General features: G+C 39.3%; 1 protein-coding gene and 1 long non-coding RNA gene across 7 annotated transcripts in view; one reads left to right on the forward strand and one right to left on the reverse strand.

Moving 5' to 3' along the window:
• The window catches only part of LOC112675562 (uncharacterized), a 33,605-nt gene extending 23,598 nt beyond the window's left edge, over positions 1-10,007 (forward strand). The window contains exons 1-3 of one of the 2 annotated variants that reach the window (XR_003145914.3): positions 396-653; positions 9,307-9,431; positions 9,715-10,007. This is a non-coding gene — a long non-coding RNA (uncharacterized LOC112675562). Of the gene's footprint in view, positions 1-395; positions 654-9,306; positions 9,432-9,714 lie in introns of those variants that run through there. The other variant, XR_003145915.3, reaches the window with a different exon arrangement.
• SIN3A (SIN3 transcription regulator family member A) overlaps positions 1-16,991 on the reverse strand; it is a 74,866-nt gene that overhangs the window by 40,750 nt on the left and 17,125 nt on the right. For all 5 annotated transcript variants that reach the window (XM_025472123.3, XM_025472122.3, XM_025472120.3 and 2 more), the window contains 4 exons: positions 12,398-12,619; positions 7,432-7,608; positions 2,015-2,121; positions 1,030-1,312 (listed from right to left, as the gene is read on the reverse strand). In XM_025472123.3, coding sequence (XP_025327908.1) covers positions 1,030-1,312; positions 2,015-2,121; positions 7,432-7,608; positions 12,398-12,586 — 756 coding nt within the window. In that variant the 5' untranslated portion in view covers positions 12,587-12,619. The remainder of the gene's footprint in view (positions 1-1,029; positions 1,313-2,014; positions 2,122-7,431; positions 7,609-12,397; positions 12,620-16,991) is intronic.

Genomic DNA, 16,991 nt, shown 5'->3' on the forward strand with positions numbered 1-16,991 from the left:
ATTCTCCTCAGAAATACAGATGGTCTGACATAGGAAAGAAAGGTCAAACTAAAGAGAAACAAGGTGTCTGATCAACAAATGTACTTTATTTACTCTGACCAGGCCAGTTAGCCCAACTCAAATCACACTGGGCAGGCATGGGGAGTGCAAGGGCTCACACTCTCTAATACAGATATTTTTGTTTCAAATTTTCGAAATACAACCTGAGAAGTGGCTACATCTCCAATTACAGGGAAGAATTTTTCTAATGCAATTTTTAAGCTCACTCAACAGGTGCAAACATAATAAGAAAAAAAAAAATCAACCCTTACTCTCCATAGATCTTTAATGTCAAAAGACACTTGTTGCAGAATTCCACATAAAAATCTTCTAAACCACCTCTGTCCAATAGAACTCCAGTGATGGCAATGTTCTTTCATATTGCACTGTCCTATAGAATATAGCCACTAAGCTACCCAGGGCTACTGAGTACTTGAAATGTAGCCAGTACAACTGAGAAACTGAATTTATTTTAATTAGTTTAAATTTAAACACAGCCATATGTGGCTAGAGGCTACTGTATCAGACAGTGCAGTTCTAGAGCAAGTACACACCACCACCATCATCACCACCAGCAACGGGATCTTCTGCTTGGCTTGCCATGACCTAATCTGGTAAATGGAGTGACTTTTATAAAATGATGACCCCGTGGGCAGTAACATAATCTGATTATCAGATGATCATTTCTGCCTGTGCCATCAAAGTACTACTACACAATAAAGTTGCCATCTGTTGGGATGCTCATGGGTTCACAAGGCAGGAGGTGGGGACAAAATAAGTTCTTTATAAGTTATGGATGTGTTGATCTAAACAGATACCTAAGTATGTGGAAGGTAAATGTGAACCATCTTATACCAATGTGACTACTTCAGCTTCTGTGATGAAATCACCACAACTGATGTCTCTAAATTCTATATAAAGGGGAAATATCAAAGGAGGGTGCTTTCTAGGTATGCATTTTACCTGATGCAACGTATTCCAAGTGCTCACCTTGCTGACTTTGGCAGGTGGGGGCTGAGGAGCTGGTTGGGCAGGAGCTGGGGCTGACTGGGCTGAAGGCTGAGAAGGATGCTGGGGTGGTGGCTGAGGCTGGGGCTGGATGCCATGGGTGGGGATCTGATGAACCTGGCCAGGAGTTGTCACATTCACCATGTCATTGGTTTGCACCTCAATCTTGTAGCCAGGGGGCAAGAAGGTATTGAAGCCCATAATCAGGTCGGGATGTCCTTTGAACAGCTGGGACACACGACTAATCACTCCTGGAGTGTCAATGCTGATTAAAACAAAAAACAAAACATGTACATACAAACACACACACACACACACACACACACCACAAAAAGTTAAAGTGGCAAGCTTTACCAATACCCTAGTAAGAAAAAAATGCACATTCCACTAGGTTCTCTGAATAGGAAAACATGTAAAATCAACCTGCATATCACCAAATCAACAAAATACAAAGAACTCTGAAATTCCAAAGCAATTTTAGCCTCATATTCAAAGAGGTTTGGTCACAATTTTGAACACAACATATATTCACGATAACAGTCCTAACAAGCAGATCCTTAACAGCATATCTAAAGCAGCAACTCCCACGCAGGACCCACTCTCTACCACATGAGGATAAATCATTGTGTGTTCACAGTTTTCACGAGTTACTCTAGCAAGTGAACCACGCCAGAATATTAGCGTACCCTACGTCAACTCCGAGACCAGGTGGGGCTCATCACTATCCTTCTACTTCCCTGATTGAGATGACGTGCTAAGGAAAATTAACCAACAGGGTGAATACAAAGTCCAGGACCCATAATCGTCATCAAGAAAGCAATACATGAAATAAAGACATGATCCTAAAAATTAAACTCCCCAAAAGGAGGCATCCTTTATCTTTCAGCGTACGAAAATAAGCAATATCCTCCCTCCAAAAGCAACATTTCAAGCACAAAGCTTGAATACAACCACATAGATCTTTTACCTCTGAGATTTAAATTCCTTCATGATGTCAAGGAAATCATTGTAGACCTGAGGCTGACTACCAAACTGCAGCTTCACCTGGTCAAGATAGGACAGCGCATCCTCCACCTGAGGCAGGGATAAATCTCAAGGTTATAAAAAGAAAATAAGCCAAGAATTATTTAAAACAAATGATTTATGCCTAAACAAAATTAACATGAAAATAAAATGAAATAAAAATATATAATAAATATACAGGAAAGTATTAAACATTAGTATGGATGCCCATAAAACTCAAGCTTAAAATAAAAATCAATTCATAAAATTTATAGCCTTGCTTTAGATAATTTTGGGGAGAATGATTAGTGAAAAATCATCACATTAATATCATTCACTTATTCATTTCACAAGTATCTACTAAACTACAACATACCGTGCCAGGCCCAACATGAATTACTAAGGAGTCAATGACAAACAAGGCACAGTCCCTGCTCTACAGAAGTTCATTCACATCTAGCCGGGAATCCTGATACAGTAGGGTACGTGGGTGATCACAAAATGCCCAGAGAGCACATGGGAAGGGCACTTCTGCACTAAGAAAAACCTATGGGCACATAAGGGAGGAGGAGGGCTTCCCCAAGAAGTGATGTCTAAACTGAGTCCTAAGGATGAGTACAAGTTAGCCAAAGTGAAGACAGACCTACAAAGTCAGAGGAAGCAGCATGAGCATAATCCCAGACAGGACACCATCTGGTACACTGGGAAAACACAGTTTAGTTTGGCTGAAGGATCTGTGGTGAAGGGGAAGAACGGTGGCAGGAAGAGTGACAAGAGAGGAGACCGAAGAGGAAGCAGGGCCTAGATCCCAAAATGTCCTGCAAATCTTGTTAAAAAACTGTTTAGGGGAGAGGCACATGGGTGGCTCAGTAAGTTAAGCGTCTGACTCCAGCTCAGGTCATGATCTCAGGTTTCTGGGATAAGTCTCCAATCTGGCTCCAAACTCAGTGGGGAGTCGACTTGTCCCTCTGCCCCTCCCCTTGCTCATACTCTTGCACATGCTGTCTCTCTCAAATAAATAAAATCTTTAAAAACAAAACAGAAACAAACAAAAAAGCAGTTTATGGGTGCCTGGGTGGCTCAATAGGTTAAGTGTCTGACTCTTGATCTTGGCTCAAGTCATGATCTCAGGGTACCGAGTCCCACATCAGGCCCTGGCTGGAAGAGGAGCCTGCTTAAGATTCTCTCCCTCCTCTGCTCCTTCCCCTCCTCACACATGCGCTCTTTCTCTTTTCTTTAAAAGGAAAAAAAAAAAAAGGCAGTTTAGATTTTTAGTATCTGTTTTAGTGTACTCAATTTGGCTACAGTGTTGAGAACAAATTGATGCAAAGGAAGATAGATTAAAAGGAGGCAGGAGGAGGGGTGCCTATGTGGCTCAGTCAGCTAAGCATCTCCCTCTGGCTCAGGTCATGGCCCCTGGATCAAGCCCTGTGTCAGGCTCCCTGCTCAGAGGAGAGTCAGCTTCTCCCTCTCCATCTGCCTGTTGCTCCTCCTACTCGTGCTCTCTCACTCACAGAAACAAATAAAATCTTAAAAAGCAAGCAAGCAAGCAAGCATGCAGGAAACCAATTATGCTGTAAGACTAAATTCAGCATGCAATCCATAGTGGCTTGAATTGTAGTATTGGCCAAAGGAATAAAGAGAATGGGATACACACAAAAGCTTTTTAGGAGGTAGAAGTGACAGAAATTCAAGACTGACTGGATATGGGATAAGGGAGAGGGAACATTCACTAAATTATAAATTACTTGGCCATTCACAAAGAGGAATAAGACTGAAGGTCTAGAAAGTTAGGAGTCTGATTTGGGACAACTTAATTTGTACTTAGGAGATATCCAAGGGGATTACCTACTAGATGTTTCCTATATATTGTGGGAATATTTTAAATTATACAAAATAGGGGCACCTGGGTGGCTAAGTGGTTGGGTATCTGCCTTTCGCTCAGGTCATGGTCCCCAGGTCCTGGGATCAAGTTCCTCATTGGGCTCCCCGCATGGAGCCTGCTTCTCCCTCTGCCTATGTCTCTGCCTCTCTCTGTGTCTCTCATGAATGAATGAATCTTTTAAATAAATAAATAAATAAATAAATTATACAAAATATAAGCTTAGGGAAGTTTCAGAAATAAACATATGATTTTGATAAGCCCTACTCTTGTGATATACTGTGAAGTAGAACATTTATATTCAAATAAACCATTAAATGATATTTCCAGAGTTGCCCAAACTTCCCTTATGGGAAGCTCCATTATGGGAACCATTATCCCACAGTTAGAGTATTTCATGGTTGCAAGAGTAGTTTGTATACTTTGTCAATACCCATTCATTTCACGGTTGCTTTTTCTCTACTTTTAGAAATAACACAACAATCTGTTAAAATTCAATGGACTATTTATAATTCATATTCAGAACTTTCTATATTGAAATGTTTCATTAATAATGACCAAGGTGGGGATCCCTGGGTGGCGCAGCGGTTTAGCGCCTGCCTTTGGCCCAGGGCGCGATCCTGGGGACCCGGGATCGAATCCCACGTCGGGCTCCCGGTGCATGGAGTCTGCTTCTCCCTCTGCCTGTGTCTCTGCCTCTCTCTCTCTCTCTGTGTGACTATCATAAATAAATAAAAAAATTAAAAAAAAAAATTAATGACCAAGGTGATAGAATATAAAACTAAGTTTGCAGAAGAAATACTTTGGGAGATATTTAAGAATAGCATTCACAATCACATGACAAAGAAGAATTATCAAAAATAAACATGAAATTTTGAATAAAAAGAAAACAGGCTATAGTATAATAATTACTACAGAGAAAGAAAAAGTGCAGATGTCTGACTGAAAGAAATGTGATGTGTCTATGTCTGGGGGAAAAAAAGGTACTGGTCACAGTAAACTGCTATTTAAATTAGTTACAAAATAACACTATGCTTTAAAATGCCCAGTGTAACAACCACATTATAAATGAACTATGCGGGGGGCCAGGGAGGAGCGGCTGGGTGGCTCAGTTCCACTCTCAATTTCGGCTCAGGTCATGATCTCAGAATGGTGAGATCCAGGCCCATGTCAGACTCTGAGCTGGGCATAGAGTCTCCTTAAGATTCTCTCTCTCCCTCTGCCCCTTCACCCCAATAAATAAATAAGTAAATAAACTACCTGCATGTAAGCATAGTGAGGAAATTCTCTCATTACCTAAAGTAGAGTTCAATTCTTTATAAAAACGTATATGCAGCTCTAGAAACCACAACTCAGAAAATAACTTGGAGCTGGTCCTTCAGAAACTGTGGATTCAGGGAAGAACTCGGGGAAACCCTGAATCTGCCGATGTGTTTTCTTGGTTCACTTCAACAGGCATTTATTACCAAGGTCCTTAACCTCTTGAAGTACACAATCTTGTTGGGGAGACAAACATGAACAACTGTAAAGAGAACTTGCTAAAGATGTGCTAAATATCGATGCTGCTAGCATTCAACAAGTAGCTAAAATCACACTAAACATGCCTGAAATTATTCAAATCTTTCTTGTCATCAATCTGCCAGAGACAAAAAAGAAAGTATAGACAATGATGGTGCTTGAAATAACCTAAGGATTTTCACTGAATACTTCCTCATCATAGAATATAAATGGCTTATTGAAGTTGATTCAAATGCTTGTAAAGCATTTTAAGACTGATCCAAAAATGGCTGGCAATGTGGGAATACTGAATGAAGCTACAATGGAGGCACGAGAAAGCATTTTACCCCTCCTCATCAGAACAGAAATTCAACAAGTTCTTGCATCCAGGAATCATACTCAAGAGCAAGAAGAGAAGGAACAGAGCAAGAAGTCCTAACTCTGTCCATAACTCACTCTATAACCCCAACTCTAGAACCCTTTCTTACTTTCTTGATGGTTTCTGTAAAACAGACAAAGCACATCTGTATAGTTATACTCAAGTGAGGGAGATGAGTAAAATAGCTGCTGTGTTTTGACAGGACTGGCAGAAAAAGCTTATAAAAATGTATATTTTTGTTAGTTTAATAGCAAGTTTAGAAGCCCTTTTGCAAGATTAAGGTATTAACTGATGAATACAGTATTAATATAGAATTAAATCATACCAAACCAACTCTAAAAAAATATTTTCATCAGGACTTTGTGAGGTACTAAGTTCATGGCAATAATACAGTTTGGTATACAGCCATCACTCTACAAGCAGACAACCAAAATGTTTTAAGAAAAACATCAATATAGCTTGTACAAATTTTCCCAAAGACAGAGCCCAGAGTGAAAATTTCAGGCCCAAATAATTTGACTCTCTTTAAAGACTATGCTTAAGTATAGTCAACTCTTTTTTTTTTATTTTTCAGTATAGTCAATTTTTAGTTACTTAACATAGACAAAATAAATTTCACAAAATCCCTCTATATAGCATTCAATTTTCTTAGGCCAATATTAAACAAGTTCCTGAGTACCCAAAGTAATGAGGGCAGGGATCAAGGAGAACTACATTAAGTATCAAGAAAAACAGAAGGCCAAAATGTTTGCTACACATGGATGTATCCTTCAGGGGTATACTGTTCATTCCTACCTGGAAGCTATTTAATTAGGCTGATAGGACCAAATGAAGACGCAACATCTTATCTCCTTATAGTTCCTTAATTTGTATTTCTTGCACTTGATTTTAAATTTTATATAAATGTAAAATAAGAAAAACAAATCTGAAACACTTACTGCAACAATCACTTATTTTGAAGTCACACTCAAGTAAGCAGAGAGAGAGGGGGTTAGCTGGGAACACAAGCTCCACTTCTCCACAGATGCCTCATGAATTTCAAAAGGACTAAAAACCTACAGCACATACTCAGCAGAACAGATGAAAACACTGACACTTCATTCACAATTATAGTCTTCCCCAATCTTTATTAAGGTTCCCAAAAAAGGAGCATGTGTTTTACTAAGGATGGACGTGAAGATGGCAGCCCATTCAGCTATTTATAAACAGGGATAAAAAGAGTAAATCGTAAGGTAATACTGGACCCAGTGACTGTACAGGACTGTAGCCAACTATGTGTACACTCAACAAAACCTTATGCCATGCTAAGAACTAAGAGTTCAATAGGAGGCATCAAAAAAAAAAGGACTTTATTTCGTATGGAAAGAGTCCTGCTATCCTGACACGTCTGAGTACCATGCATTCATGCATTCCAAAAACATTTCCTGAATGTATTCTCTGGATCAGGCACGGACGGTAAGAGGGGAAATCTAAGTAGGTTTCAAAACAAAAACAAAGTAAAACTTATGATTCAATCCCTAGTCTAGTATGTTAAAAGTTATAATGCCACTATGAATAGGCTGAAGCCAATGCTTCCTGCTGAGAGAGAAAACTTCTCAATGAAAGAAGAGGAGCTGAATATCACCTTAAGCCTCTGAAATTGCTGCTGTCCCTGCACTGGTGCAACTGGTGGGGCAGGATGAGCATGACTCTGGACCACCTGGCCTCCGTGGGGCTGCACAGCTGCTGGGTGATGATGACTGCTATGAACCGCTGCGATGGTGGGCCCGTGACTGCCAGAGCTCTGTGGCACTGCTGAAACCTGGGGTGGACAAAATGCAGACAAGAAACTTCAAGGCTTCTGCATTCTTCCCCAGATGTATCTAAAAGACATGCATGCGTATCTTTGCACACACACAGAGAATTACGGATCTTCATTGACTTACATCCTGGGGTTACATCCTGATAAATCCATTTTAGGCTGAAAATACCCTATGTTGAAAATGCATTTAATACAGCTACCCTCACAAACATCATAGCTCAGCCTAGCCTACCCTAAATGTGCTCAGAACACTTAGCGTAGCCACAGTTGGGCAAAATCATCTCACACAAAGCCTATTTTACAAGAAAGTGTTAAATATCTCATGTAATATGCTAAATACTATACAAAAAGAGAAAAACAGAATGGAATGGCATAAGGGTATCTATCAGTTGTTTACCCTCGTAATCCTGTGGCTGACCAGGAGCTGCGGCTGCTACCGCCCAGCATCAGAGGAGAGTACAGTACTTCATACTGCTAGCCTGAGAAAAGATCCAGATTCAAAATTCCAAGTATGATTTTTAGTGTACATCACTTTTGTGTTATCATAAAGTTGAAAAATTGGAAGTCAAACTATCCTAAGTTCGGGACCATCTGTATTCAGAAACCTAAATTTCCCACAAAGGGAACTGGTGAAATAAATTATAACTCACCCATATTACAACAGAATTCTCTGCCACTATTGAAAACTATATGGCTCAACACTTCTCAAACTATCTATGGCAAAGGACACGTTTTTCTTTTTTCTTTTTTTTCGTTTTTCTTTTTTCTTAAATTCCAATCCATCATGGGCCACTACTTTTATAAGATACGATAAAAATGAATTACTAGAGAAGTGAAATGAAAAATACATAAGCCCATAATTTCCATTCTCACATTTTAGAGATATATGACAAAATTACTATGTCCATGTCCAAATCACTATAAGTTTCTAAATACTCTCATTTTCTACACTCAAGGTCATTATAGATTAATAAGAAAGTATACACATCAGCCATCTGTGGACCACACTTGGAATAGCACTGATATAGATGCATATATTTTAACATTATAATATGTTCACAATTGGGCAGTCAGGGTGGCTCAGCAGTTTAGCGCCGCCTTCAGTCCAGGGCGTGACCTCGGGGTCCCGGGATGGAGTCCCTAGTCGGGCTCCCTGCAGGGAGCCTGCTTCTCCCTCTGCCTGTGTCTCTGCCTCTCTCTCTCTGTGTCTCTCATGAATAAATAAATAAAATCTTTTAAAAAATAAAATAAAAAAATAATACGTTCACAATCTGTAAGCTGAATGCATTCATGTGTTACATATGGATTTAAACTTCTAAATTTTTTCAGAAAGCACATTACAAAGCAGTATCTATAAATCAAAATAATCTTTTAAACCTTAGGTAACAAATATACAGCAAAATGTTAGCAATTTAGCTTGTGGTGGGATTAGAGAAGATTTTTATTTTGCTTATGACCCTTATTTTCTACTTCTATCCCTATTTGTTTATTTTGCTTATCTTTATTTGCTAAACAAAACTTTCTTCCAAATTGTTAGTGGTTTGGCCTCAAACATAATTATCTTCTATGCTTTTTCTCATCCTCTTATAAACTTAGAGTGAAATAAAACACAAGATCCTTTCCTTCCATTTCTATTACAAAAAAAAAAAAAATGCTACATGAAATTTCCAAAGCTTTTTTTAAATTTTCCTATTTCAGAACTGTTAATCACCACAGAAAACAACTAAGGACGATATACTTGATTTGCCAAGTCAAATAAAAAGACTAAATAACATGAGACTTCATCTAAATAATGGAAGTTGTATACTACAACATAAGAGAGGGTAAGTTTTTTTTTTTTTCAAGTCTCCACAAATTTATAGGGGAGGGTGGGAAATAGACAATTACTTACAAACCTACCCAAACAATAGTTACATATTAGGAGTAAAAAGAAACTATTTAGACAGTTCTAAAAGCTCTAATATACCTCTAGCAAGAAGGGTTATTATTATTCTGAGCTTCTATATTCCAACATGCATGTTTTGAAGTTTTTTAAAAGGCTTAACTGGAACTTATAAACACTTGAGATGACAGGTTTTATATGAGCTTTTATATTTTGTATTACAGTTTCTAATATAGATGCAACTATCCCAGGTATAGGAAAAGTCATCAATCTGTTCAAATAAAAGTAATCACCCAAGGAAAACAAGGAGCCTTACTTTTTTCCAAGGTCGAATTTAAAGATTCAATTTGTAGCAGTCTTCTGACTGTGGCCCTCAGCCCCATAGGAGGGCATGGTACTGCTTCTAAAGGGACTCCTAAGAATGACACCTAAGGAATCACCATCTCCTACTTCCCCTGGATTTCCCTCTTCTTTGTTTTCTTCTAATAAATTCTGAGAAATTTATGGATTTATGGAATTGCTAAGTCAAAAAGTAATTAATAAATCTGCCACAGGGGCACCTGGGTGGCTCCGTGGTTAAGCGTCTGCCTTTGGCTCAGGTCGTGATCTCAGGGTCCTGGGATCGAGTCCCACATTAGGCTCCTCTCAGGGAGCCTGCCTCTGCCTCTGCCTGTGTCTGCCTCTCTCTGTGTGTCTCTCATGAATAAATTAAATCTTAAAAAAATAAAATAAAATAAATCTGCCGCAAACTGTCAAATTGTTCTCAAGAAAGATTACACCAATGTATGTTCCTGGTACAAGCCCTACCTTTTAAGTGTCACTAACAGGGCAGCCCATGTGGCTCAGCGGTTTAGCGCCGCCTTCAGTCCAGGGCATGATCCTGGAGACCCGGGATCGAGTCCCACATCAGGCTCCCTGCATGGAGCCTTCTTCTCCTTCTGCCTGTGTCTCTGCCTCTCTCTCTCTCCCTCTCTCTGTGTGTCTCTATGAATAAATAAAATCTTAAAAAAAAAAAGTCACTTAAGTTAGGTTGAAGAAGGCCTCTCCAACCACTTACATAAATCATGGTTCAAACTGACCTAGAATGGAATATTATAAATGCAGTGATGTTTTAAAGATTATGTAGACCTACACTTATGTAGTATTCAGGTGAAAAGTGGCCCACTATGTATTAGGTGAAAAGAACCAACAGGAGAACAGTATACACTGTATCATTCAAATTACATAAAAAGAGAAGTGTATCTAGATAGGTAGGCAGGTAAATACAGATACCCAAGAAATGCACAAGTGGGTTAAAGTCTGAAGGGTCAGAGAAAGAAGTCATCTTATATCATTTAAAACAAAACAAAGGGCAGCCCTGGTGGCTCAGCGGTTTAGTGCTGCCTTTAGCCCAGGGCCTGATCCTGGGGACCTGGGATCAAGTCCCACATCAGGCTCCCTGCATGGGGCCTGCTTCTCCCTCTGACTGTGTCTCTGCCTCTCTCTCTCTCTCTCACTGCATCTCTCATGAATAAATAAATAAAATCTTTTAAAAAAATAAAAAATAAAACAAAACAAAGCCAAAAACATGGTGATATTTACTTTCATAAATAGAAAGGGCAAAAAACACATTTCTTCCATTTCTACAAAACAGAGTAAACGGAAAAGATGAAAGATCAGCACTGGAACAACAGGAATACACAATGCTGGTGGAAATGTAAACTGGTACAACTCTGAAAAACAATTGGACATTACCTACTAAAGGCAATGATGTCACACACACACCCTATGACCCAGCAACCCTCTCCTAGATATCCGAAAAACTCTTCCTCATGTGTCCAAACCTGCTGAGTGGTCTATAAGAAGATAAGGAGTTTGCACCAGATTGTAAACCAACTCTGTTTCACTAATAAGCACACTGTTTAATTCAGCTGCCTCTGTTTCCCCATGGCAAGACTTTTTTGATTAAAAAAAAAGCAGCACATTGATTTAAATTCTGGTGCAAGCTTATCTTGTCACGGACTGCCACTGTACCACTGCAATAGGAGAAATACCTAAAAAAAGTCACACAGCACTTTTACAACAGTGAAAAATGTGGTAACAGCCTGAACGTGCAGCAACAGAAAAATGGATAAGTAAACAGGATATACTCATATAATTCATAAAAGAGTGGAAGTGACTCAATTATTTATACACAAGAATATGGGTAAGTCTTGGGAACTGCAATGAGTGAAAAAAAGTGAGTTAAAGAAGAAAATACAGGGGTGGGTGGCTGGCTTGCTCAATGGGTAGAGCATATGACTCTTGATCTCAGGATTGTAAATTTGAGCCCCAAGGTAGGTATGGAGATTACTTAAAAATAAAATCTTTAAGGGGCACCTGGCTGACTCGGCTCAGTGGAGCACGTGACTCTTGATCTCAAGGTTGAGTTCCAGACCTATTTTTGATATAGAGATTACATACAAACACACTCACATATATAAAATCCTTTAAAAGAATAAAAATAAAAAAATAAAAAAAGAATAAAAATATATGTTTTCATTTACATAAAAGTTCAAAAATACCCAAACTAAACAATTTTATTGTATAGAGGTATAAACAAAATGATTTAGGGGCATCTGGCTGGCTCAGTCAGTGGACCACATGACTCTTGATCTCAGGGCTGTGAGTCTGAGACCCACACTGGGTGTAGAGATTACTTAAAAACATTTTTAAAATAGAAATAATTAAAAGATAACAAAGAATTAAAAACCTGCGCAATGAGCACACAAGTATACATTGTTTCTGTTATTTGTTATATCTTACTTATGGATATTTCATAAATATAATTTTATATCTAACTGGATGCTTAATACAACTTTTTTTTAATTGGACAAAATCACCTATGATCCTCCCTTACACCAAGTCCCTTGCTGGGCTCCAGCGTACCTGATAGCTGGGTGTCACAGAGTACTGAATTCCCGTAGCTGACTGCATGGTCTCAGACACTGCTTCATACACAGGGGGGGCAGGGGCAAGCACCCGGTGCTGGTGAGGAAAAGCCTCTGTGCTACCAGGGATCCGACGCTGCTGGGCCGCATACACCGGTGACTCCTGGTCATCCAAACGTCGCTTCATTCTGCGTTCATGCTCAGGGATGCACCACAAAACCTGCAGAAACCAAAAGCATCAACATGCAAACCAGTCCACACTGCAATGTGATGTGTACAATTTAGGACCAGTTGCGTGCATTTACTAGAAGCTCAACTCCCAGACCAAATATCTACTTCATCCTGGAGATGATCACTGGCTAGTTTAAGTGGATGCTTGTACACACAGCCCCCACAGTGGACAGCGTATCATAACTGAACGACTGAAGTTTAAATAAAAACATGGTCTGAATTAACTTGGGACTACAGGATTGAAAAATAACCTCCAATTTAAAAACAAGAAAATATGGGACGCCCGTGTGGTTCAGTGGCTAAGCGTCTGCCTTTGGCTCAGGGAGTGACCCTGGGGTCCCAGGATCGAGTCCCACATCGGGCTCCCTGCATGGAGCCTGCTTCTCCCTCTCCCTCTCTCTCTGTGTGTCTCTCATGAATAAATAAATCTTTAAAAAAAAATTTTAAAATAAAAAAAATGTTTTTAATTAAAGTAAAAACAAGAAAATACACCTCTTTTTCTTATTCTCTAGTTTTCTCTTCAAATGCCATCATTCCTAACATTCATTACATATTCGCATGCTTACAAAAACAGTCAAGGCTTCTTCCTAACTCCTCTCAAAACCTAGTACTACCATTGTGGTCTAATTTTTAAAATATCAATTGTTTCTTTTTTTTAAAATATGTTTTTAAAGATTTTTAGTTATTTATTCATGAGACACACACAGAGAGAGGGAGAGAGAGGCAGAGACGCAGGCAGAGGGAGACTCAGGCTCCACGCAGGGAGCCCAACACGGGCCGTGGGACTCGACCCCGGGACCCCAGGATCACGCCCTGGGCCGAAGGCAGGCCCTAAACCGCTGAGCCACCCAGGGATCCCAGGGATCCCATATCAATTGTTTCAACAATTAAATGGTATCATGAAAGAGTAATAGGCTAGGAGTAAGAGGACAATGGTTCTAGACTTGCCAACAACTTCCTCATTCTTTGTGAGTTTGTTTCTCCAACTATAAAATGAGAAGGTTGGAAAAGATCATTTTTAGGATACTTTTGACTCTTAATATTCCTTAACACTAAGGAGATTGGGACGCCTGGGTAGCTCAGCGATTGGGTGTCCGTCTGTGGCTCAGGGTGGAATTCCAGGATCTGGGATCGAGTCCCACATCGGGCTCCCTGCATGGAGCCTGCTTCTCCCTCTGCCTGTGTCTCTGCCTCTCTCTCTGTGTCTCTCATGAATAAATAAATAAATAAATCTTAAAAAAAAAAAAAAAACACTAAGGAGATTCCAGAATCCCTTATTAATAATATTCCTCTATGAAGGAACATTTTCTTTCCTGCAGGATGCAAAAAGTCTAGTAATATTCTGACTAGGAATCCAGTCTGGTCTTTTTAGGGCTTTTCCAACATCTAAAGCTTCTTCAAGGGGATCCCTGGGTGGCGCAGCGGTTTGGCGCCTGCCTTTGGCCCAGGGTGCAATCCTGGAGACCCAGGATTGAATCCCACATCAGGCTCCCGGTGCATGGAGCCTGCTTCTCCCTCTGCCTATGTCTCTGCCTCTCTCTCTCTCTCTCTGTGACTATCATAAATAAATAAATAAATAATAAATAAATAAATAAATAAATAAATAAATAAATAAAGCAAGCTTCTTCAAGGCAGGGTCTCTTTCCACTTTGTCTGCATTCCGCACAGTGCTAACATATCACACACACTCAAATACTGACCATGCAGAAGGGAAAGAACAAGAGTAATGGCTAATATAATAATAGTTAGCATATAATAAATTGCAAGCACCATTCTACACAATTTATAAATATTATTATAATCCCCACAACAACCCTATAAGGTGGTGTTATTCTCTATTTTGAAGAAACTGAAATACGAGGATAAAGTAAACTGCCCAAGGCTGCACAGCTAATAGGCAAAGCTGGAATATCGATCCACCAAATCTGCCTCCAGAGCCCGAATTCTTAACCACCTCAGTATCTCTGACCTCTCACAGAAGAAGAAATAAAGGGAGAAGAAACCTTTACTTTTACTTAAGACACACATGCAATGAGCAACCTCAGCTATCTTTAACCTCTCCCACACTTAGCTCATTCATCCTTTCAGTCTCAACCCAACAAAGCGGGAAGGCTTTGGCAGCATTCACTCTTTCAATTAGCAAATATTCAGAGAGTAGATATGAAGGTGGTGTCCTACAAAAACTACTTGGGGAGACCGTATATAGCCTCACTAGTAATCAAAGAAATATAAAGTAAAATGATACCCCCAAAGCAACAGGCAAAAATTAAGAGAGAATGATGATACTGAGTGTGGCGTGAGGGTATAGGAAATTACTACTGAAAAGAAGTTTTAATTGGTATAGACTATGTGGTTGGCAATTTGTGGCATCCATTAAATTTTTAAATTTAAAATGGGCATACCCTTTCATCTAGAAATTCCACTTCTAGGTGTGTCTACCCTTTATATCTGCCAAGTATATTTACTGCAGCAAAGTATGAAAAATCTAAATGTCTATCAATAACTGAATGAAACTGATATATCCATATTGGGAAAACTATACAGCAATTAGAAAGATTGGGGTTCCCTATAAAGAAAACCCTGCAAAACATTCTATTAAGTGAAAAGAACAAGCTACAGAGTATATACAGTGTGATTTCAACACCCACACACAATGTACTCTTAAGATTTGTGCATCTCGCTATAAATTTTGCACCAGAAGGAAAAAGCTATAAACAAATACTGAACTCTAGTTAAGGATACGCATGCTCAAGGACTTCAGTGAAAGTGTACTAAAAATTTACTTTGAAATATAACGAGAAATTAGTTTGGATGGAGGAATGGATAGACAAAGCAAGTACTATTAAAATGATAATGTAGAGATCCCTGGGTGGCCAGAGGTTTAGCACCAGCCTCCGGCCCAAGGCCTTATCCTGGAGTCCCAGGATCAAGTCCCACGTTGGGCTCCCTGCATGGAGCCTGCTTCTCCTTCTGCCTGTGTCTCTGCCTCTCTCTCTCTCTCTCTCCCTCTCTCTCTGTGGGTGTCTCACACGAATAAATAAAATAAAATCTTTAAAAATAATACTACTAAAATAAAACGGTAATGTAAAATCTTGTATATATATATGGGTGTTCACTATAAAATTCTATCAACTTTGCTGTATATTTTGAAATTGTTCTTAATAAAATGTTGGGAGAAAAGGCTAACAATACAAACCAGCTCATGAGTGGTACAAGTACTACAAATTTGGTAAAGAGAAAAAAAAATTGGTAAAGAGTAGAAAATGTGTATAGTGGAAAAAAACTACAGAGAAGGTAAATGTCTGGTTACATCTTGAAAATTAGGAATGAATTAGGGCATGAGGGTTACACAGGATGAGATTAAAATATTACAGTAACTTTGGAATTGCAGGTGACAATGAGCCATTTATAGTCTTTGCCAATTCATTTATTCCACAAATAATTCCCAAGGATCTATATAAGCCAGACCCTGTGCTGTGTGCTGGGGGTCCAGCACTGAATAGGACAGATTTCCTGCCCTACAACAACCAAGTCTTCCAATCAAGACTGCTATAAATCAGTGTGCTCTTCCCAACAGACCTGTCAGGTGGGCACACCCAGAACACTATTTAGAGGGGAAACTGATACTCAAAAGAAATTAAGTGACCTGTCGAGCTAGACTCTCTCCTTGGAATGCATGACCAATCTGGAGTAGAAATACTGGACAGACAATAGTATCCTGCTTGCAGAGAGATACAGTGAAATTCCAAACTATAAAGTATTTGAGTGCCAAATAATGGAGCTACAAGAATCACACACAAAGCTACTTTCAAGCCCTGCTTTCAGCTGACATGATTTTCATCTGCCACTATGGTCTCCGACTGCTTCAGATTTGGAGTTTACACTGTTATCAGAACTCTAGTCTATGAAGACAGAATTTAAACAAGAAAAAAAGCACTTTGAGGGGCAGAAACTAGTGAAGAAAGACTAATGTGAACAAACAATGGCAGCAGAACACTAAAAAGTCATCTGGCCATGTGTTAGAATAAAAAGTGGGAATAGCTCCAAATCATCATGCAAAGAAATCGTAATTCCCAAATAAAGCAAGCAGAGCAGGATAATTCGGATATTGCAGGACAGTCTTCTGGAATAGGGCAAACAGCTGGCAAGCCAACGTGTCACACTTAGACAAATCTTAGAAGGGCAGAGGTAAAAGCTAACCTTTTCACAATGATAAATATAAAAACCAATTTTCTAATTCTACAACCTAAAATGTCTTTCATCACAGTAAAAAGTTGGCTGCCTAGAAATCTAGACAGTTCTCCATGATTATTAAAATCCAAATGGTGGGACACCCGGGTGGCAAAGTGGTTAAGCATCTG

This window comes from Canis lupus, chromosome 30 (genome assembly GCF_003254725.2).
Source record: "Canis lupus dingo isolate Sandy chromosome 30, ASM325472v2, whole genome shotgun sequence".
Classification (NCBI taxonomy): Eukaryota; Metazoa; Chordata; class Mammalia; order Carnivora; family Canidae; genus Canis; species Canis lupus.